This window comes from Cavia porcellus, unplaced genomic scaffold, assembly GCF_034190915.1.
Source record: "Cavia porcellus strain 051 isolate PalLab524CR breed Dunkin Hartley unplaced genomic scaffold, mCavPor4.1 scaffold_16, whole genome shotgun sequence".
Classification (NCBI taxonomy): domain Eukaryota; kingdom Metazoa; phylum Chordata; class Mammalia; order Rodentia; family Caviidae; genus Cavia; species Cavia porcellus.
In genome coordinates, this window is record NW_026947499.1 from 48,150,483 (window position 1) to 48,173,897 (window position 23,415).

The window sequence follows — 23,415 nt, forward strand, 5'->3', positions numbered from 1 at the left end:
TGAAATATTTGGCAACACTGGGGAAAGGGAGAGGGTCTCACCCGGGGAGAACAAAAGCCAGCCAAATCAAGTTCCCAAGATCTGTTTGGGCCACATGGTATTTTGCCATTGTTGTTTGGCTTGTTTTGTGATGAGTTGCCTATTTTTATTCTTTTATTAGGACACATGTGCAGCACATAATGTTCACGTTACTGGGGCTGAATGAGGAGGTGGTACAAGGATACAACATCTTTATTCCTCTTCTCATCCCTATCCAACCCTGATCCCTTAGCAATATCCCCGAATAGCGCTAGAAGCCTGGTCTCTCTGAAAGTCAGTCTGGCAGCCTGAGCCCCGCCATACACAGCAGGCTTTGGAGACAGAGCACTGAAACCATCACCAGTGCTCTTTATTTTTATTTTTTCAGCACTGGGGATCAAACCCAGGGCCTTAATCCTAAACTACATCCCAGCCCTATTTTTGCTAAATGGCTCAGTTGGGACTCCAACTTGTGATCCTCCGGCCTAAGCCTTCCAGGCATGCCCCACGACACCTCACTCACATCCTAGTTCTTTTCCATCTCATCTGTCTACCCTTGGGTACATTCACCCTTCTGAGCCTCAGTTTCCCCAGCTGTGAAATGGCTTGCAGGGTTCTAGGAGGACTAGCAGTACCTGGAATAAAATGGGTGCTCACTGGCTCCTTAGAGTCCCCTGGGTGGTTAGGAAGAGCAAGTGAGGGCCAGGCAGGACCCACAGGCCATGCTCCTTATACCTAGAGAACCTTTGACCCTTCCCACCTGCCCCTGCTGAGGAGTAAAGCAGACCCCACAGTGCGGCCCTCCTCTCCCCAGGTGCACCATGGGGTTGAAAGGCTCGGAGCATGAGAACCAGGCGGGCCAGGAGCTGGAGGCCCTCCTGCCACAAAGAAGGCACCCGAGGGGCCCGCTGCTCGGAGCCATCTGGAGGGTGTTCCGCTGCTCCTTCCTCTTGGGCACCCTCAGCCTCATCATCGCCGACGCCTTCAGATTCGCAGTCCCCAAGCTCCTCAGGTAGGTCCAGCCTGGGCCCTGGTGAGCTGGAGGCCCCTACGCTGTTCCCTGGCCAGGCAGCTCTCTGCCTGTGCATCACTCCCAGGCCCCGAGGGTCAGGCAGAGAGAAAAGACAAGCTCGAGGGCAGACAGCAGCTGTCGCCTGCCTGTGTGCTAGTGCTACACACAGAAGGCCCCAGAGGTGAGGGGTTTAAAGTCCCAGGCAACAGTTCGCTTAGGATGAAGTGGGAAAACAGTTATGACCAGGGGCACAGGGCAGCTCTTTCCACGGACAGGACCGCCAGTGACTGGCGTGGCCAAAGTGGTTGTAGCCGGGTGGCCAATCCCTGTTCTACACAGTTCCCATCCTCCAAAGCCCTGCTGAGAAGGTTCTAGAAGACACAACAAAAGCCATATTTTCTCTGGAGGCCCAAATTAGAACTGGCAAGTCTCACTGTCACCATGGTGGTGGGTCACAGCTGGTCCCATGGCTGACCCAGATTCAAGGGCTAGAGTATCCAGGTGTGGGATTACATGCCTGGAATCCCGGCACTCTGGGAGGCTGAGGCAGGAGGATCCCAGATTTGAATTCCCCAGCCTGGGGAATTTAGTGACTTAGTAAGATCCTGTCTAAAAATAAAAAATTAAAAAGGGCTGGGGACTGTAGCTTGGTGCAGAGGCCCTGGGTTCAATCCCTAGTACAGGAAAAAAAAAGAAAAGGAAAAAGCAGGCTGCAGTATTCCACTCAGACTGCCACAGCAGAGAGCCACAGAGGTACTGGGTGCGAACAGTGGAACTTTATCTTCCCCTAGTTATGAGGCTGGAAGTCAAGGTGAAGGGGTCAGCAGGGACATCTGGACCAAGGCCTCATCCCTTGGGGTACAGAGGCCCCTTCCTGCTGTGTCCTCATGCAGCCCTTCCTCTGCACATGTGGAGCCCCCGGTGTCTCTGTCCAAATGTCCCCTGGTGAGGACCCCAGTGGGTTGAGATGGGGCCCAGCTGCTGGCCTCACTTTAAGATGGCTGCCTAGTTAAGGGCTCTGTCAGTTGCATGGGGGGTGGACGGGCAGGAGGACACCATTCAGCCTGCCAGGGTGGGACGAGACTCCACCCTGTGACCTGAGCAGCCGCAGAGTGGACCTTGGCAGGGCCTACTGTGGCGGTCACATAGAGGTCCCACTCCAGCCAGGCTGGGCCCCAGCAGCACCTGCTCCCTGGCCTCACCCGCTGTCCCCGTCTCCCCCAAGCCTGTTCCTGGAGTTCATGGGCGACCTCCAGGCCCCCGCCTGGCAAGGCTCACTGCTGGCGCTGCTGCTGCTGCTCTCGGCCGGCCTGCAGACACTGTTTGAGCAGCAGCACATGTACCGGCTCAAGCTGCTGCAGATGCGGCTGCGCTCAGCCCTCATTGGCCTGGTGTACAGAAAGGTGAGCCCCTGCACCTCGGGAAGGAGACATCCCCAGCTGTGTTGACACCGGGAGGATTAGGGTTCACTTGGGGTTGTGCCTCTGGCGCTCTCACCTCCTTTGTGGCTGGTGGGGGCTGGGTAATGTGGCCCTGGGAGCTCCCAACCTCACCCCTCCAACCCTTGGAGCTGCTTTGAGGTGGCCTTTCTCCTCCTGTGACCGCCAGCCTGGAGCTCATGTCTCCTGTGTGTGTGGGGGGGGGGGGAGTCCGGAAAAAGAAGCCGCTGCCCCTCCCTCCCCTCAGCTCTCCCCCGTCCCTCCCGCAGGTCCTGGTTCTGTCCCCTGGCGCACATAAGAGCAGCGCAGTGGGGGACGTGGTCAACCTGCTCTCCGTGGACGTGCAGAGGCTGAGCGAGAGCGTGCTGTACCTCAACGGGCTCTGGCTGCCGCTGCTCTGGATGGTCGTCTGCTTCGCCTACCTGTGGCAGGTGGGGGGCTGAGCGCGTTTCTCCTCTTCCTCCCACACGGTGGGCAGATGTGGCCTGAAAGCCTTGTGCAAGGCAGGTGTTTGCGTGACCAGGAGCTGGATACCGACTTTGGGACTCAGTTTCCTCTTTTGTAAAATGGTGATGTTAATCATGACATTGGTACCTCTCAGGGAGGTTCCACGGTACCCAGTAGGCAGATTAAACACTAACGCTGGGGCATCAGTGTCGTTAACAAAAAAATCAAAGACAACTTTGATGGGGAACAAATTGCTGTTTAGTGTGGAGTTTGCTCGTTTCTAGAAAGAGATCTCAAGAAGGATCGTTCCCTGCCCTGGGAGTGCCAGGGGGTAGATGGGCTGACACGGACTGCAGGTCCTTAATCCAGAGTGCTCAGGACCAGAAGTGTTTCAGACTTTGGCTTCTTTCTGGTGTTAGAATATTTGCACATACAACGATGATATCTCTAGGAGATAAGACCCAATCTAAATATGAAATTTTCTGCTTTATGTATGGCTTTACACAGGGTTTGAAGGTGATTTTATAAAATATTTTAGTGTTCCTGTGTTTTGATCGTGACCCATCACATGAGGCCTTGTGTCATTCATATGGGTGCTTAAAATATTTCAAGCCAGGCTGGCACTCAGGAGACGGAGGAGGAAGGATTGAGAGTTGAGCCTAGCCGAGGCGATTTAGTGAGACATTATGCCCATTTTTGAAAAGGGCTGCGGATGTCAATCCCCAGCACTGAGGAAAGAGCAAGAGAGGGAGAGGGAGAGAGTCACAGTTCAAGATAGCCGCCTATGTCTGTAGTCTGTGCGTACACACACACATGGCCTCCCGCAGCACATAGGTCCTAAATCTGAGTGTCGCCATGCAATCCTAGGTAAGGAGGGACAGCCACGGCTGTTGCTACAGATAGAGGACACAATTTGGTTCAGGAAGTTTTGTCTTCAGTGTTGTTTTTTCCAATCATTCCCAGCTAAGGGCAGGTGTTTGCCTTCTGGACATTTTCCCATGAAGCCGCTGGGTGGCGCCATTGCCACATAAATGAAAGAAACGGTCCGTTTTAAGTTCTGAGAGGGGAAACTGGGTTAGGGTTAGGGTTAGTCTAGAAATGATCATTCTTGGGAGTTTGCTACCCAAAAAGTTAAACATGAACTTTAGACAAACTAGACAGTCTCACTATAAGCATCTCAAGTACATAGAGTACATAAAACATTCACAGAACTTCTTAACTGAAATTCACTTGTATATGGTTATTTGTTAAATGTGCCAAGACTCCTAAGGGGCGACACACAGACTACAATAATCATTGCATTGGGTGACAGGAAGAACTGTTCCCCTTTTACACACAGCTCACAAAGTGTGGGGAAATTACACAGGGCCACCTCTCGGGTATCAGCACCAGAACTGAACCCAGGGCCCTGCTGTCACCGTTGAGGCGGGAGCCCCTCGCCTCAGCCATCTGCACATATGAGCCCCCAGAAGTCCTGCTGTGGGCACACCCCTTCTTCAGCAGCTGTCTCCTCTGTGGGTCCCATGAGTCCTGATCTTGGTGACCTGGCCTGCCCTCATCAGGCGCCTGGGACTCGGTCTGGCCAAAGCCCTGGGGGTCTCATGTATCTTGGCTTCTTTGTCCCCAGCTCCTCGGGCCATCTGCCTTCACCGCCATCGCTGTCTTCCTGGGCCTCCTCCCTCTGAATTTCTTCATCTCCAAGAAGAAGACCCACCATCAGGTTTGGCATTTGGGGACAGAGACAGGCCAGGCAGGAAGGAAGGAACCTGTGGGCCCTGGGCCTAGGTGGATGCCAGACTTAGGAGAGACTGGGGTGCTGGGGGGTGTTATCACCGTGGTGCAACTCTGCTCATCACTCAGGCCTGAGCTCCCGTCTGCTGGGTGGTGGCTCCATCCTGCCCAGAATGTGACCCCTCCCGGTCTGGCTGGCTCTCCACTTCTGTGCAACCCCCCACCTCTGGGCTCATTTCTGCTCACCAGTCAGAGGGGACATGTGACAATCACACCCTCCTCTTCTCATCCCTCAGAGGGCCTGTGGGCCTTAGGGTCAGCAGAGACCTCCAAATGCAGTAGGTTGGCCCTGTGCCCTCTCCCTCTTTCTATCCCTCTGTCCCCAGACCTCACACCTGCCAGATGCCCCCACCTCCAGGCTTTGCTCCCGGGCCACCCTCACTGCAGCCTCGCCTGTGTCCTCTCCTACAGCGTACCTCCCCCACCTCGTATCTCCTTTGTCTGGGCTGTTTTTTATGTTCCTGTAACCCTGCTCCTGGACAACCCGCAGGCATACCCACCTTATGAGAGTGGGTATTCCCTGCCCCAGGGGTCTCCGAGGCTAACTTGGCCCTGGACTAGTATGTGGCATAGAGAAGGTGCTTGGGAGGAGGGGGAGGGGAAGAAGGAGGATGGAGAGAGGCCCCTCCCTGCCCACTGCCCAGCCCTCCCCACCTGGTCTCCTGGGCTCTGCGGTGCTTGGATGGCATCTCCAAGCACCTTCCACATAGCCTCTCTGTGGTGGCACCAGAGACCCAAGCCTGCCTGCCTGACCCTCAGGTCCCCACTGATCCAGCCCGCCCCCAAACCCGACACACTGTGTTAGCACAGTAACTGACACCACGGCCTGGGTCTTGGATGCCTCCCCTCCTCCTGCTCCATCCTCCACTCTGCTCTGCTTAGTGCTGGCTTTCTCCCCTTAAACTGTAGCTCAGGCATCACCCGCACCCCAGGGGGACTTCCGGGTGGGCTCTGAGGCCCTGCCTCTGTTCCTGGGCCTTGAGGCTTCCTCTGGGTGGGCACAAGTGTGGGAGCCAGGTGTGGGAGAAGCGGAGCCGGGGCCAGGTCGGGGGAGGACACGCTAAGCAGCAGGTGGGTTCAGAAAACGGGGTGGAGGCAGAACCAGCAGGGTTTGCAAGGGCGCAGCGTGCCAGGGACCAGGAACCCTCCACTTGCCCCTCTCTTGCCCCTTCCGCCTGGTCCCAGGAAGAGCAGATGAGGCAGAAGGACTCCCGGGCGCGGCTCACCGGCTTCATCCTCAGGACCATGAGGACCATCAAGTCCCACGGCTGGGAGGAAGCCTTCCTGGAGAGGGTCCTGCACATCCGGGGCCGGGAGCTGGGTGCCCTGAGGACCTCCACCCTGCTTTTCTCCGTGTCTCTGGTGTCCTTCCAAGTGTCCACGTTCCTGGTGATGTCCCTGTGGTCCTCCTGCAGAGGACGGGCTGAAGGCGGGGTACCCTCAGCATGCCAGGCTGCCCAGCCGGGCTCAGTCTCCTCACCCACCTCGTGTCTCTCCAGGTCGCGCTGGTGGTGTTTGCTGTCCACACACTGGTGGCTGAGGAGAATGCGATGGATGCGGAGAAGGCCTTCGTGACCCTCACGGTGCTCGGCATCCTCAACAAGGCCCAGGCCTTCCTGCCCTTTAGCATCCACTGTGTCGTCCAGGTCAGGCACTGGGGCCTGGGCCCTCAGCACACTTCCTCCAGGCTCTCAGTGATTCCATGAGCCAGAATTCTTCCAGATTCCACCCTACCCCCTTAAAAAATTTTAATCTTTTGTGATACTGGGGCTTGAATCTAGGGGCATGTACCAACGAGCTGTAGTCCCAGCCTTTTTCATTGTATTTTGAGATAGGATCTTGCTGGCCTTGGCTTGTGATCCTCCTGCCTCAGCCTCCTAAGTATCTGGAGAAACAGATGTATACCACCACACCTGGCTCAGTTTCCTTTTTATACAGGGCCACTTCTCTGCCTTTGCAATCACTTATCCTTTCCTGTTGTGCATCCTTGGGCTTGCTGGAAGTGAGAAACAGAGCATAACTACTGAGCCCCTGTATTTTAATGGTTCCCATTTTGAGTCCTCATAAATGGATTTGTGGCCAGGAGCTGCAATGGCACCTCCATGTGGACAGAGTTTGAAATTGTTCCACAAGGTGGCTTGATGAAGATCCTTGAAGAAGCCACCAACTGCTTCTCTGGTTTGATTGTCGTGCCATGGCTGGCTCTAGTTTCTCTCGCTAGGAGCGAGGAGGTAGGAAAGGCCCTCATTACTGTCGTGGTCATAGCTTGGGGCACACTGTTTGCCAGGAGCTGGACAGCTTTGTCCCCATGCTTTGCAAACCCACCGGGCTGGGTGGGCAGGAAGCTCAGCCACCTGCCTGGAAGACTGAGCTCTTCATTCTTCAGCGTGGTGACCTGGAGTTCTGTTCCCCAGGCTCGGGTGTCCTTTGACCGCTTGGCCGCCTTCCTCTACCTGGAAGAAGTTGACCCTGGCGCCGTGGTCTTGAGTCCCTCCAGATGCCGTGAGTGCTGCATGCAGCAGGGGTTGAGGGTGGGGGATCCCCACAGTGATCAGCGCCACACTGGGGAGACAGTGAGGGCTGCTGGCAATGGGAGGACGGTGCCACTGGAAATAGGCACCATGGGTTGCTTTTCTGCAGGTCTCTCAGTAACCACCAGGATCAGAGTTATAGATGCTGTGAGGCGACTTCTGCCACCTGCTGGTCAGCAGGGCAGCCCCATTCTGCTCCACATCCCCCCTCCACATGTAGGTCAGCAACCGCCACTGCTGCAGTGGGAAGCAGACCTGTCACTGGGGCACCTGGTCAACCTGCTTATCTAGAAAACACCTGTGTAGCGGTTAAAATCCCAGCCCACGAGGATGGGCGATCCAGGTCCACATCCTGGGCCTGGCACTGACCTTGGCAAGTTATTAACACGTTGGGACCTCTGTCTGCAGGAATCATAACACCTGCTGCCTGGGCTGGCTGCGAGGGTGAACTGAGTGTGTTTAATTAAATAGTACCCTGGCTTAGAGCCCAGCACAAAGCCAGCTATTATGTATTTTGGTGATTGTATAATTATGAGGGGGGAAACCTGGAAATAGCACACAGCCCTCTAAGAAACTCAAAATTGGCATTTCTAAAATGACTCAAAGCCCTGACCCAATTGTATCTGATTTGTTCAGCCTAACTGATGTGATTCAGGAGTTCAGACCCAGATTCTGGGTTCAGATCTGTGCCCACCCCTCCGCTGGGGCCCCAGGCAGCAATTCTTCCCTCCTGGTCTCAGATTTCCAACCACCAGGATTGTCCTGATGGCTATACGAGCACCACTTGGCTTTTAGGAGCTGCTCAGTAAATAGTTTGGGGTCTGTGACAACTGTGCCATTAGCTCTTCTGGAGAGTTATATAAGTCCCCAACCAGAGACTCAAGGGTTATCCTAGACACATGTTTGACACACCTGGTTATTTGGGGCCAGAGCCTCACTCTCCCAAAAGCACACTTACAAGAGTGAGATGAACGCTGACACCCAGTGCTAGTGTTGAGTGGGTGCTTACTGTGTGTCAGCGCAGTATAAAGTGCTCTGTGTAGAAATAAGCTCAGCCAAGCACGATAGTGCATAGCTGTGATCCTAGCTGCTCAGGAGATGGAGGTATTAAGTTCACAATTTCAAGGTGAGCCTGGGAAACAGCAAGACCTTGTCTCAAAATAAAAATGGCTGGGGATGTAGCTTAGTGGTTTCGATAAAACAGTGTCTCAATAAAACTTTATTTATAAAAATAGCATGCACAGTGCCATAGGTTCAACCCTTAATACAGGGAAGGAGGGAGAAAGGGGGGGGGGGAGAAAAGCAAGGAAGAGAGCCCTGCCCCTTAGTAACACTGTGGGTGAAGTGCTTCTAGGACCTGCCATTTTACAGCTGGATAAGTAGAGAGCAAGCAGGAGAAGGATTCGTACACTTCAGGTTATAGACAAAAGACAAAGCCCCTAGAGTATGGTCTCTAGAATCATGAACAAAGATAGAGAATGCCCAGTTACATTTGAATTTCAGATAAACAGAACTTTTTTTCTTTTTAAAGAAAGTCCCGCTACATTTTTGTGGCATGTTTACACCCAAAGAAATTTATCCGACATTTCTCTTTTTATCTGAATTTCAAATTTAGCTGGGCACCCTGCATTTTATTGACATGTTCCCTAGAGACTATTTGTTTCAATGGGTCCCTAAATGACTAAGATAACTAAAAACCACAGGTGCTCCGACTCTATCTAATTGATTTGAGCTGAGCCTCAGAGACCTTCGTCGTGTTAGAACATCTTCTCAGGTGATTCCACGAGTGTTCAGAGTGGAGAACCAGTCATCTCTGTCCTCTCCATTCCACAGCTAAGATCCAAGACCCAGACACACCGAACCACCCGTGCCACCTCACACTGGCACCCAGTGAAGTAAACAATGCTTCCTTCCTCAGCCACAGCCGTGGCTCAGGTGTAAATTACATCACAAGTCCACCAGCTTTTTCTGTAAAGCACCAGATTGTACATATTTTAGGGTCACAGCCCTGCTGTCTCTGCCATGCCCCCTCAACTCTGCCATTTTAGCATGAGAACAGTGAGTTTTTAAAAAACGGATGAAAAATATGGCAAATGTTTACATTTTAGAAATTTATTACAGTGACAGACACAGTACCATTAATTCCCCCTGGCTTCAAATACACTCATCTCCTTGTTCTTGCCACTTTCCGAGGCCTTCTGTCCTGAGTGTCTTTAATGGCTGCCTCAATGTCCTGAATCAGTTCAAAGTGTTCCCTTTTGTGGTCATTTTGACTCTGGGGAAGAGCTGGAAGTCCCAGGGTGCCTGATCCAGTAGGACACATGGAAATGTTTTCATCTGATAGAAACTGCTGTAACTGTTTGATCAATGACTGATCCGAATATACAATGAGTGTTTAAATAAAAGTATTACAAGTGAAATGTACATTACATTAATTGCCCTCAAAATTCTCAAAATACTCCATTTTGAACACACTTAGCCCACTGTTCCTGGCAATGTCTTTTACTGTAATAAATTTTTAAAAATTTAAACATTTATATTTTTCAGTCACCCTTTTATATAAATGAATAGGCATGACTGTGTTTCAGTAAAGATTAATTTATAAAATAGCAGATGCGATTTGGTCCCTGGGCTGTGGTTTGCCACCCACATGGCCACAGCACACAATGGGGCCAATGCAAGGTCACCCACAAGCTTGGGCACAGCGGGCAGATGGCTCCCTGGGAGGGTTCAGCTACAGCCTGCTACTTTTGGGTAGGGTGGATCCCTCAGATGGAGATGAGGCAGGTGGGAGCAGCTCTGTGACTGCCTTCCGTGCCCTGCAGCGCCTGGGAAAGACTGCATCACCATACAGGATGGCACCTTCACGTGGTCCCGGGAGAGCCCTCCCTGCCTGCACAGGTAGGAATGACTCCCCTAGGAGCTACCCTAACCTCTGTGAGAGAAAATGTGTGGGGCTCCTGCTACTTCCCGCCTGTGACACAGCTCAGGTCTCCAGCCCAGGTGCATTGGCCCTAGCAGAATCAGGAAAGTGGAAGTTTTCATGGATAGGGCAACAGGGGGTCTGAGCCTCCCCAGTGAGAGGAAGATGCCTCCCTACACTCCAGCTGGCTGAGGTGACAGAGCAGCAGGTGGCTGGACGTGTTCGTGGTCTTTAAGACTTTAGCTTCAACACCAAGCAAGGTAGAAATGCCAAAAGGCTTTAGCTGGAAAGGGCTATGATCTGAGTTGGGGCTTAACAGGTCCCTGCAGCTGCTAGGTGGAGGGTGGACTACAGGAAATGGACAGGAGCAGAGGCACAGAGGACAGCAGGTTGTCTTCACAGTTGCATGTGTGCATGAGTTTATGCATAGCCAGTATATGTACATGCATGGTCTAAATGGACTGTACATATGTGTGTATACAAGCCTATGTGCGTGTGTGCGTACAGTCAGCTGTGTGGATTGTATGCATGTATGTTAACATGTGCACTGATGTGTGTGGCAGCTGTGTATGCATGCTTTGTTAAGTGTGTGCATGTGTGCTCTGTGAATGCATGCATACTTATGAGTGTGCACACATATATGTGCATGCATGTGTCTATGTGTGCTTGTACAAGTGTGTGAGCATGCACATTTGTGTGTATATACACCGTGTTAGGTGTGTGTGTGCATGGCATGAACAATGACAAGGACAGGAAAGGATGGGGTGGTGAAGTGGCCAACAGGACAGACTGGCTGTGTCTGGGGCTCGCCTGTCCTGCTCTTACACAGGCTGGGCCTGACCAGGGCTGCATCTCTCTCGGTTTCTAGGATCAACCTCACTGTGCCCCAGGGCTGTCTTCTGGCTATTGTGGGCCCAGTAGGGGCAGGGAAATCTTCCCTGCTGTCTGCCTTGCTCGGGGAACTGTCAAAGCTAGAAGGGTCCGTGAGCATGCAGGTGAGACCACCCTCCCACCTGCGAGACGTCCCCATCCTGAAGGCTCCCTTCCGTACTCCCTCCCATGCCTCTCTCCACAGCTAAGAACTCTTCCATCTCCTCTACCCCAGCCTAGCCCCCCTACTCTGCAGAATCACTCCCACCTCTGTCTCCAAAAGTGAGCTGTGTTTTAGGGTTCAGTGGCTTACGTGCCCCAGGAGGCCTGGGTCCAGAACACGTCGGTGGTGGAGAACGTGTGTTTCCAGCAAGAGCTGAACCTGCCTTGGTTGGAGACAGTGCTGCAGGCCTGTGCTCTGGGGCCAGATGTGGAAAGCTTTCCTGCAGGCATGCACACCCCAACTGGGGAGCAGGTAAGTGCCTCAGGCTTCTCAGGGTGAGGAGGCATTGCAGTTGGGGTTTGCTTCTCTGACCTGTGGACAGTGTGACAGAGAGGGACAGGGAAGTAAAAGAAAAGGTCCCAGCTCAGGGTCGGACATAGTGATGGCCAATAGTTGTTGATTAACAATGATTGAAAATAGGGCCAAAGAGAAAAGCAGAGAGTTGTGACCAGGATATGCAATGAGGCATTTTCTGACAGCTACCGGTAAGAAGATTGTTATGGTTTGAGTCTAGATGTCCCCACAAAACTGCATGTGGTCATAGGTGGAGCTTTTCAGAGGTGACAGGATCTAGGGTGTGTGACAGCAGGATTAATGTGATGCCAGGATTTAGGACAGGCCACCCTGGGTGCGGGTGGCACCACCCAGAAAGTGGGAGCCTGTAGCCTGCAAGTTATAAAAGAGATGGCAGGTGCTGCTGTGCTGTTAGCCGCCTGCTGCCTGCTGCCTGCTGCCTGCCCTGCGTTGCCATGGACTGTTTTTCCTCCTTGATGCCTCTCTGCCATGCCACCCTGCTTTGGAGCCAGCTGACTATGGACTGAAATTTCTACAAACCGTGAGCTAAATAAACCTTTCGTCCTTTAACTTTGGGTGTTGGGTATTTTGTGTTAGCAATAAGAAAAGTAACTAAGGCAAAGATCAAGATTTCTGCTCTGCTCTGTCCTGCTGTGTGATGGTCAGATTTCTTCTCCTCTATGGATCTTGGCAAAAGCTCTGGGCAGAGATGTACAATAAATAGAATATAGGCATCCAGAGCTGTGGACTGGCCGGGGATTGAGGCACTGCGTCCCATGGGCCAAATGTGACCCACTGCCTGGCTTTGTAACTAAAGCGTTATTGAGGCAGAGTTGCACTTATTTACCTTTGGTCCATGGCTGGTTTATTGTTCAAAGATCTGAGGGAGCTCACTGAGTACTGCAGCCAAGGACAAGCCAAACAAGTGACCAAGGGTGGGTATGAGCCGGGGCAAGGCATAATGCAGGCCCATGGAACAGTGTTCCAAGGGGGGGCTGCCAGCTGCCTCCACATCTGCCCAGCTGTGTCACACCCTGGGCCAAGTGCCCAATATTCCAGAGCCTCCTGCTCCTGAAGGCTCTGACCCCCACCTCGTGTGTCTCTGATTCTCTTTCCCCCACATCTACTGCTAGTCTATCTGCAAAGCCTGTTGTCCTCCTCAGGAGCAGACCTGGAGTGTCCCCACTCCCCACCACATCGCTGGAGGAGCATCCTCCCTGGCTCCGTGTTTCTGTCCCCAACCCCCTGCACCCAATCCTGCTGCTCAGCCGGCAGCATTCTGTTCAAACAATCTTAGAGCCAAACTCCTGACCATCCCTGGCCAGATCCCCTGCCATCTAGTCCTGCTTCTCTCTCTGCCTCATCTCCCATCACTCTCTCCTTTCCTTCTTTTGTCCAGCCACAAGGATCCTGGCAATGTTCCCTGATACCCAAAATACGTTCCCACGCCAGGCCCTATGTGCCTGCTACGCCCTCTGCTGGGAAGCTGTCCCCTCACTTCTGTGACCTTGAGACTTCCCTGGCTGCCTCACCCAGCACTGTGACCCTGCTCAGGCCGCTCTACCCTATAAGTACCTGCTTGCTGGTCCTCATGGCCCTTGACAACATCCCGTACCCTGTTCATTCTACTTGTTTGTGGTCACAGATTGTCCCCTATCCCTACCCTCATTAGGATAAAAGACAGAAGAGCAAGAACTTAGCTCTGGTTATTGCTGGGTCCCCAGAGCCCTAGGACCTTGCTGGGTACACAGAATCCATGCAGTAAGAATTAGCTGAATGAATGAATGAATGAATGAATGAATGAATGAATGAAAACAAGGACTACAGAGCTACCACCAGATGAGGCAACAGGGAAATGAGAGGAGTCCTCCATGGAAACTGTGTCCCTGGAGAAAACAGTCTGAAAAGATGGGGAATTGAATGGGAGAAAAAGAGTAGACACCGTGGGTGAAGACTGTCCTCCAGGAAGCTCAGCTGGAAGACAGCAGCGAGGCTTAAGGGATGCTGGGTGGAAGCAGGTGCCCACAGCTGGCCATGGCCCAGAGGACAGATCAAGTGAGATCAGGCATGCCTGTATGGCCTAGTCATTCCACTGTCGCCCAGCAGATGTAATATAGACCATGCTTCTTGTGCCTGTCTGTGGCCACAGGGCATGAATCTCTCTGGGGGCCAGAAGCAGCGGCTGAGCCTGGCCCGGGCTGTGTACAGGAAGGCTGCCGTGTACCTGCTGGATGATCCTCTGGCAGCCCTAGATGCCCACGTTGGCCAGCATGTCTTCCACCAGGTCATCGGGCCCAGGGGGCTGCTCCAAGGAACAGTGAGTCCAAGAATGTTTGTCAGAGGGTCCAGGACAAGAGAAGAGGAAGCCCCTAGAATCTAGTCCTTACCCGGGTCTATCTCAGTATCCTCCTCTTGAATCTAGTTGTCTTCTTTATATTTGTCAGCTTTTGCTGTGACAATACTACATAACAGTCTCCAAATCTCAGTGGCTTGCAAAGGCACTTACTTGTTGTTTAAGTGCCTATAGTTAAACTACTTAGGATTCCTCAATTTTATGATGGTGTAAAAGTGATAGACATTTAGCAGAAATCATGCATTTGAATTTCAGCCTTTTCTTGGGCTACTAATACTCTCTCGTGGCGCTGAGCAGTGGCAGCCAGTGAGTCCCAAGGTCCCTAAGTGGAAACCCAGGGCTCTGTAATGTGCTGTGTGGCTGAGCTAGGACGTTCAGTAGGTTCAGTGTAGTCAATGCCTTCTTGACCTGTGCTGTCTGTAACTTACCGGTCAGTCCCCACACAGCAACTACAAAGTCACCTGTCCAGCTCCGCCTCAAGTTGTGTCACTCAGATGAACTCTGTGCCCTCCTGTTTGGAGACATGGCTAAGAGACTCCTCGGTTTCTCTCTGCTGTTTTCTAGTGCAGGGGTGGGGAGGAGCACAAGAGAGCCATTTCTGCCCACCCTGAGCCTAGGGACATAGCTCTTTCCTGCCCTTGCCTTCAGAAGACCGGCCAGGCACATGTGCGTAACTTCTGACTCTCTCTATGCAGACGCGGATCCTCGTGACCCACGCACTCCACGTCCTGCCCCATGTTGATCAGGTCATGGTGCTGGAAGATGGTGGCATCACAGAGATGGGCTCCTACCAGGAGCTGCTGCATAGGAAAGGGGCGCTGGTGGCCCTTCTGGAGGCAGCCAGACAGCCTGGAGGTGGAGGAGACGGAGGTACAGGCTGGGACTTGCTGATTCTCTGTACCTCATCCTGCTGCCCCAGGAGAAGGCTCCAGTGTCCCCTTGCTGGGACCCGAGCACCCTAGCATCCCTTCTGTGGGCTGGATGGAAGCAGATGGTTCCCAAGAGGAGCCAAGGACACCAATGCAAGCCAGAGGCTGCATGCAGCAGTTCTGTGATATCCATCACTGGGTCCCTGGAGGCGCCCTGTGAAGTGTATGAGTGAATTCTGCCTTCCCGCAGATGAGCAGACAGATGCAGAATGAAAGGGGTCACTTGCTCAAGGTCAACCATTTTCCCAAGGTCCCCAGTGGCTATTTAGGTGTGTTCAGCTCCAGAGTCTGTGCTTGAAGCTGTTACATAGACCAAGCAAGATGGTCCTTAGTGCCTAAAAGGCCACAACATTTTAGCTGGGGCTTCTGATAACGCAGAGGACACCAAAGCTGCTCGGTGAGCCATGCAAGTGTATCCATAGTGAGCAACAAATGCCAACTGACAGCAGCTCACTGAGCCTGTGAGGTCAGTATTCTCGTCTCCATTTCACAGATGAGTAAACTGAGTTCCACATGTCAGATAAGTGGCAGCTCTGGGATGTGAATCCGAACAAGAGCATATGCTAGACCATATGCTACACTGTCCCTCATCATGACCAAGCAAGAACTCACACCTAGTCTCTTGAGTTTTAGTAGTACCTCTTCTGCAATCATCTGCTTAGCACTAGCCTACCCTTATCAAAGCTGTAAGATGAGGGCTGTAACAAGTTACAGGACTGGAGCTTGAAAATAGAACACACCTGTTTGTGTTGGTCAGTTTTTGCTGGGCCAATGTGGATAACACACAACCCCTAAATCAGTGTCTTAAGATAGCAGTTGCTTTTTGTTCATGGATGTGTGGTTAACATGTTCACAACAGGACCAAAATTCCTGGGCAGCTTGAACCATGGGGTGGTTCATGCGTGACTATACCACTTCTACCAGTGGTACAAGCCACTCAGTGGGATAGTCATGTACGTAACACCCATGGTTCAAGCCAGCAGGTACAGCTGTGCTAGCCCAGGTGAAGGAGGAAGGAGCCCTCCAGGGAGACATGGCCTGGAGCTACCTGAGCAAGGGTGCCTAGGAGCTAGAAAAAATTGACTTTGTATAATGTTCCTGCTATTTTCTTAACCCCTCATGTGTAGCAGTCGCTAAATTACATGTGAGAAATGGATGAGTTGGTCAGTGGGGGATGCAGAATAAAGTTCTGAGTGAACCCAGGGGAAGGGCAGCAGGAGCCAGATCATGGGGACAGATGAAGGTTGAAACCATTGTCTGCATCGTGTGGTGTAGCCCCACTGCATGACAGAAGCCCCTTGGCCTTGCAGAAACAGAACCTGCAGCCAACACAAGTGACCCTGGAGGTGGAGGACCTGAACACAGACCAGAGAGGTGAGTTCACCATGGTACTGGGCACAGGAGAGTATGGGCTGAGGGTTATGTATGGTTCCACTTGTAACCACTTGTAGCTCAGGTGGTGGGATGGGGTGCAAATTATCCCAGGTGGAGCACCTACTGAACATCTCACATCTCAGTGTGGCATGAGTTACTAGCTTTTTGCCAGTCTTTTGGTCAAAACAATTAGGTCCCCAAATGACTGGTTCATAACATGAACAATTGGCCCTCCAACATGGCAGGTGCTCTAATGTAGACCAAGAACAGTTTGTTAGGTTCTCACTGCTGCGTAGGGCAGGCTGGTCTCTAAGAAAGAGCCTCACCATGACCGTGCCAGCCTGGTCCTTCATGCTTTGACAGCTAGACCAGGCAGAGGGCTTGAGCCTACACCCAAGACATCACTGGGTGCTGTCCAGGAACACAGATAGGGGGCCACAAGGAGGTCCACTGTCTCCTATTCTCTTGGCCCTCGTGTTGCAGCTAAATTCACTGTGGGACCATCTGCCACAGCAGAACCTACAGCTGGCTCTCCTTGCGGAGGCCTGGTGGTGACCAAGAGAAACACAGGGCCAGACACTTAGAGCTTATGTGCCAGGTGTCAGGGGACATACTATGCAGTGGGTGAGGGGCCTCAATCCTTCGGGATATCAAGGCTGGGTACAACCCTTCCCCTCCCAGCTATCTGCCCTGAGAGCTCTCCTGAGTGCAACACAGACACTCTTGGACAAGGATCCTGAGTGAGATAAGATGGATAAATGAGTAGATGCATATATGTGGGGAGATGGAAGAATAGATGGATGGATCAGTGAAGGATGGATGGATGGATACATTGATCGGTGATTCATGATTGTGCATAGATAGATTGATAAATTGATAGATGATGCATGATACATAATAATAGGTTGATATATATTTATTCTGTGAAATGTCATTGGAGAAACATTAGCTCTGGGATTCTCGGTGGAGTTTAGCTGAGTGCCAGTGGGGAGTAGGGAGACATGACATCTACTGGGTGCTAAGTATGGTGGCTGAGGGAGGAGGAGGAAAGGAGACCACAGAGCTCAGTGCTTACCAGGGGGCCTGAGGACTGGGTAAGCCTCTGTGGGAGAGATACTGATTGGTTCTCACTTCTAAATCACAGGTCCATAAAGTCAGCCTCTACGAGGAACAGTGTCATCTCAGCATCCCAGACAAGAGCTCCTCTAGATGATCCTAAGGGGACAGGACAGCCAACGCAAGAGGGCAGTGTGCGGTATGGCCGGGTAACCACCAGCCGCTCTTTGCTCTCCCCAGGCCCAAGTCCTCCCACCACATATAGTATTGGGGAGGGACACTCACCTTTACTGAGCACCTACTATGTGCCAAGTAAGATCCTAGACTGTCATTTTTGTAGTCCTTACAAAATCCTTCAAACATAGATAGTGGAAGCTCAGTTTTGGAGATGAAGAAACTGACATGTGAAAGAGTTGAGAAACTTGTATGTATGACAAACTTGGGACCCACATCTAGGTCAGTCTAAATCTGAAGTTTGTACTATTTCTCCTCTTCCTTATGATTTTGTCCATCCATTCATCCCTCTATTCATCCACACACCACCCACCCTTCCATCCTTCCTGTCATCCATCTATATGTGCACTCATCCCTTCCATCCTATTCATCATGCCCCACTTACCCCCTTACCTATCTCCTACCTATATAATCACTTATTCAACCACCCTCTTACCTGTATCTTATCTGTCTCCCTCTACCTCTACTCATCTATGCACCTACCCCCTCACTATACATTTATGTCTGTCCTCACATCTATTCATCCACTCATCCAACTACCCACCTCTATACCTACTCATTTATCCACTCATCCGTCCATCCATTCATTCAGCCATTCACACAGTCATCCATCTGCCTGTCCAACCATTCACTCATCCATCCAGCATACTTGTCCAGGTAACGTCTGTCCTGTTGGAGGTTTCATGCTAGTGAGGGATGCAGGCACAAACACTCGGACAGTGATGGTGAACCTTTTAGGGCTTGCAATGCTACAAAACAATCTGCTGCAGCACACGTGCCACAGGTTCACTACCAACGATTACCGAGCAAGGTAACTTCAGAACCTCATGAGAGGAAACAAAAGAGGGTGATGAAAGGCAGCTCAGCTGAGGGTCAGGGCTTCCTGGATGGGCTGCTCAGAGGAGCAGTGTTTATGCTATCCTGAAGGACGTGAAGGAGCGTGCCATGGAAAGTGGGAGAGGGCATGCTCCAGGCAGGGAGAACATCAGGGGCAGAGCTGGGAGGTGAGAAGAGCTCAGGGCACAGAGAGGGGAACGGCTTATGATGCTGGCACATGGTAAGTGGGGGTGTTATGAGAGCAAGAGGGCTGCCAGCCAACAGCAGCAGCAAAACAGGATTAGTTGGTGTTTTCAGAAATTTCCTCTACAGCTGGACAGAGAGCTCCAGAGTGGTAGGACCAGTACCCTACATAAGCTGTTTCTCCTCCCTGTGCTTCAGTGCCCTGATCTGTGGAATAGAAGTGAGTGTGAGCATAAAGTTGTGTGCCTGTCTCATAGTAGGTGCTCAAGAAAATGTTCCAAATCCAGAAGTCACCCAGTCTGTACCTTTAAGATTTCTGATGGCCCACTGGGGACTGTCTGGCAGACAGAGGTGGAAAGGCTGGGCAGGGTCTTGAGGGGAGCCTTGGCTGGCCTCGCCCTGGCTCGGCCCTCCCCTTGACCCTGACCACATGTCCTACAGGTGAAGGCCGCCATGTACCTGAGCTACCTGCAAGCCGTGGGCATCCCCCTCTGCACCTACACGCTCTTCCTCTTCCTCTGCCAGCAAGTGGCCTCCTTCTGCCGGGGATATTGGCTGAGCCTGTGGGCAGATGACCCAGTTGTGGACGGGCAGCAGATGCAGACAGCCTTGCGCGGCTGGGTCTTTGGGCTCCTCGGCTGTCTCCAAGGTACCTGGTGCTCACAACCTCATCCCATCCTCCTGGCTCCAATGAGGGGTTCTCCAGGCTCCCTTGTTCTGCCACCCCTGGTTCCACTTGACCTCCCTGAGCATCTGTGGAAAATGTCCTGGACCCAAGCACAGACCTTCAGATGAGGCTGCAGGGAGCTGGGGTTGCCCAGCTGTGGCCAGAGCAGATTTCTGAAAACACCAACTACCTTTCCTGGAATCCTCCACATCTCTCCCAGCTCCCACTGCATGCAGGGGCAGCTCTGGTCTGATCATGACTCTCACTGCCCTGCTGCTGGCTTCCTCAAAGAACCAGGCTCCTCCTTTAAAAACATTGCCGCCACTTCACCTCCTCCCTTCCTATCTTCTCCTTTTAATAATTGTTTACTAAAGTAACAGTAGGTTCCCATTTAGACATAAGACATAATGCAGAGCCCCCTCTGCATGCTGCCAGTTTCTTCCTGCAGGGACACTTTGCAAGGTAATAGCACCATGTCACACAAGGAAACTGACGGTGGCCAGGGCATTGCACTGCTTTAGATTTGCCCAGTTTTCCTCATTTAGTGTTTGCTACTGTGCAGATCCAACACAGTACAGTGGGCTCATTGTCCACCACAGTGCTCAAGTTACAGAGCAGTCCTGTCATCCCAAGGACACCCAGCGCCACCCTTTTACACTGTCCCTACCCACCTCCCTCTCCAGTGCCCTGTCCTTGGCCCTGCTGCTGCTTCTCTTTCAAACATAGCCTCACTGGAGGGAATTACAGGAACAGCAAGAGCAAATGCCTAAGTGTAGCCATCTCTCTACTTTTCTGGTTAGCACATGTTGGCAGTACACGGTGTCCATGTTCCTTGTGGGGAGCTGGTCCATGTACGTAATACAATTCCTTTTTGCATCTTCTTTTCTTCCTTCCTTTTGCCTGTACCTCTTTCCCGTTTGGGAAAGATCTAGCTCCCAACTTAGTATTCTCTGTCTCTTATTTTGTGCTTTATGTTTGAGGATTTCTCAAATAAGAGAAACCATGTGATATTTAAGCTTGTGTGTCTTATTTATTTCACTTAACATTATGGTCTCATGGTGCATCCTTTTCCTACAGATGACTCCTTATCCTTTATGACATAGGAGTAGTCTCCTGGATTTAAGTACGTTTTCTTCATTCATTCATTGGTTGATGGCATAGAGGCTGCTTCCAAGATCTTGTTATGAACTGGTGCTTCTATAAACATGGGTGTGTACTTATACTATACCATGATGTCTTCTTACTCTTCGGAGAAGATACCTAAGAGGAGACCAGCTGGGTCAAACAGAATGTCTCGTTTTATGTTTTTTTTTTTTTTGTCTTTTTCGTTTTTATCGGTACCAGGGATCGAACTCACGACTGCCTGCTTGCAAGGCAGGCGCTTATGCCACTGAGCTAAATCCCCAGCCCCTAGTTTTATGTTTTTGAGGTATAATGATTTTCATTGGTTGTAGTAGTCGTTTACATTCCCACCAACAGTGTAGAAGGATTCCTTTTCTAGCCTCATCAGCATTTATTATTTGGGTTTTTTTTTTTTTTTTTGATGATTGGTGTTCTTATTGGGGTAAGATGGAATTTCAATGTTGTTTTAATATGCATTTCTCTAACGGCCAATGCCAATGCTGAACATTTCTTGATGTATTTATTGGCCATTTTAATTTCTTCTTCTGTGAAGTATCTATTCATTTCACTTGCCTATTTTTTGATTGAGTCTTTTATTGGGGGAATCTAATATTTTATATTTTTTCTGAGAAACAGTTAGTTAAAATTTTTCCCATTCTGTAAGTTATCTCTTCACTGTTGGTTGTTTCCTTTACTATGCAGAAGCTTTTTAATTTGTTATGATTTCATTTGTTGATTCTTGGTACTATTTCCTGTGTAACCAGGGTTTCTGTTTGGAAAATCCTTGCCTACACGTATGGTTTCAAGAGTTTTACCAATACATTTCTTCTGGCAGCTTACGATCCTTTCTGGATCTATTCTGATTTTAGTTTAGTAGTTTAGTGAGAGATTTGGGTCTACATTTGAATGTAGAAAGAAAGTTTTTCCAAAGAAGCTGTCTTTCCTCCAGGATATGTTTTTGGCCCCTTTGTCAAAGATCAAACAGTTGAATGTGCTTGAGGTTGTTTCTGCGTCTTCTGTTCTGTCCACTGATCCTCAGTTTTTGTGCCAGTACTTTGCTGTTTTGGTCACTGTAACTTTGTAATATAACTTCAAGTCTGAGACTGTGGTTCCTCCTGCTTTGCTCTTGTTATCCAGAATTGCTTCTGCTATTCTGAGTCTCTTCTGGTTCCTTATAAGTTTAAGAATTGTTTTCTCCATTTCTGTGAGAAGTGTTGTCTGTATTTTGATTGGGGTGCATAAAATACATATATCAATTTTGGAAATATGGCCATTTTGACTATGTTTGTTCTACCTCTATAAGAACAGAGGATATGTTTCATTTTTTGATGGTCTCTTCAATTTTTTTTCAGAATGTTGTTTTCTTTGTAGAAGTTTTTCTTACTTAGGTTAATTCCTGAGTATTTAACTTTTCTTTACAATACTGTTAATGGTATTTTTTTCCTAATTTCTTTCTCAGTGAATTTGTTAGTGGTGTACAGGAGTACACCAATGAAAAAAATTTGGTCTATAATTCTCTTTTTTGGTTTAATTCTTGTTTTGGAATCAAGGTAATGACTTTGAAGTACCCCTTTCCTTTAAATATCATTAAAGAGTTCGGGGAGTATTGATGTTAGATTTCCCCTAAAGTTCTTGTAGAATTCAGTACTGAATCTCTCTGGACTGGGATTTTCTTAGTTGGTAGATTTTTTTTATTCAGCTTCATTGTCTGTTAGTTTTTGTAGTATTCAGGATTTTTAAATCATCTTGGTTCAGTTTTGGCAATTCATATATATCTAAGAAGCTATATATTTCTTCTGAATTTTCCATTTTATGATGTACAGATTTGTAAAGTAATTGTTAATAATCTTGATTTCAGCAACGTCCATTGTGATTTCACCTTTCTCATTTCTAACTATATTGATTTGAGGTCATTTTTCTGCTTGCTTTGGATAGATTGGCTAGGGATTTGTTTATTCTGTTTTGTCAAAGAAATAATTTTTTGATTCATTGACTCTGTGGAATTTTTCTCAATTTCATTAATTTCTGCTCTGAGATTCATACTTTCTTTCCTTGTAGTTGTTCTTGGTGTCCTAGGACTTAAGGTACATTGTTAGGTTATTTATTTGGGGTTCCTCTGCTTTTGTGATGTCAGCATTCACAGCTATAAACTTCCCTCTTAGAATTGCTTTGTGTGCCATAAGTTCTGGTATGTTATATTCACATTATTGTTTAGTTCTAGATACTATCTTATTTCTCCCTTGATTTTTTTCTGTAACCCACTGATTGAGAGTGTATTGCTTAGTTTCCATGAGTTTGCATAATTTCTGTTTTCTTTTGCCAATGATTTTTAGTTTTTACATGTGTTAGAATTTCAGTTCCTTTGCATTTACTTAAGATTGTGTTATTGGCTAGTAGATGGTCTATTTTGGAGAAAGGTATGTGTGTTGCTGTAGAGAATGTATTCTGTTGTTGGGTGGAACACTGTAGATATCTTATTAAATCCATTTTTGAAGATTTTTTCAATTTTGATATATTTCCTTGTTTGTTTTTTGGTCTAGTTGATCTATTTGTGACAGTGGGATGTTGAGATCTCCCAGTATAACTGTGTTTGTTTATTTGATTTTTTTATATCCAGTAGTACTTATTTTATGAAGTTGGGTACACGGTTGTTCAGTGCATATATATTAATAATTTTTATCACTTCTGATTATATTTTTCCCTTAACAAATATGTAGTGATTTTCTTTATATCTTTTGATTAGTTTTGGCTTGAAGTCCAATTTTTCTGAAAGTGGGATAGCAGCTTTCGTTCATGTTCCTGTTGCCTGGAAACATCCTCTGATTTTTAGTCTGAGCTTCTTTTCGCTAAATGTGTTTATGCATATTGATAGATTTTATTTTTTGAACCATTCTGCCAGCTGTGTCTCCCTGGGTCTGCCGGTCCTCCAGGTTTCCTTTCCCTCCCCAGGCATTGTCCTCATCCAGGGTCAAGTCCATCGGTTCACTCCCCTGCGGCCCCAGCTTGGAGTCGGTGGATGGTTGCCTTGCTCACAGGGTGGTGTGGCCTGCTGGCATTAGCCTCATCTTTAAAAGTCAGTTTAAGCCTGATCCACTGAGTGACCTTGGCCACA

General features: G+C 49.7%; 1 protein-coding gene across 1 annotated transcript in view; it reads left to right on the top strand.

Annotated features, from left to right (window-relative positions):
- Positions 1-23,415, top strand: part of Abcc6 (ATP binding cassette subfamily C member 6) — a 47,753-nt gene that overhangs the window by 11,306 nt on the left and 13,032 nt on the right. The window contains exons 8-22 of the mRNA XM_063226625.1: positions 833-1,030; positions 2,256-2,433; positions 2,739-2,900; positions 4,544-4,636; positions 5,893-6,096; positions 6,207-6,353; positions 7,122-7,209; positions 10,064-10,139; positions 11,030-11,156; positions 11,330-11,506; positions 13,698-13,865; positions 14,597-14,771; positions 16,141-16,204; positions 17,349-17,469; positions 18,956-19,163. Coding sequence (XP_063082695.1) covers positions 833-1,030; positions 2,256-2,433; positions 2,739-2,900; positions 4,544-4,636; positions 5,893-6,096; positions 6,207-6,353; positions 7,122-7,209; positions 10,064-10,139; positions 11,030-11,156; positions 11,330-11,506; positions 13,698-13,865; positions 14,597-14,771; positions 16,141-16,204; positions 17,349-17,469; positions 18,956-19,163 — 2,186 coding nt within the window. The remainder of the gene's footprint in view (positions 1-832; positions 1,031-2,255; positions 2,434-2,738; positions 2,901-4,543; positions 4,637-5,892; positions 6,097-6,206; positions 6,354-7,121; positions 7,210-10,063; positions 10,140-11,029; positions 11,157-11,329; positions 11,507-13,697; positions 13,866-14,596; positions 14,772-16,140; positions 16,205-17,348; positions 17,470-18,955; positions 19,164-23,415) is intronic.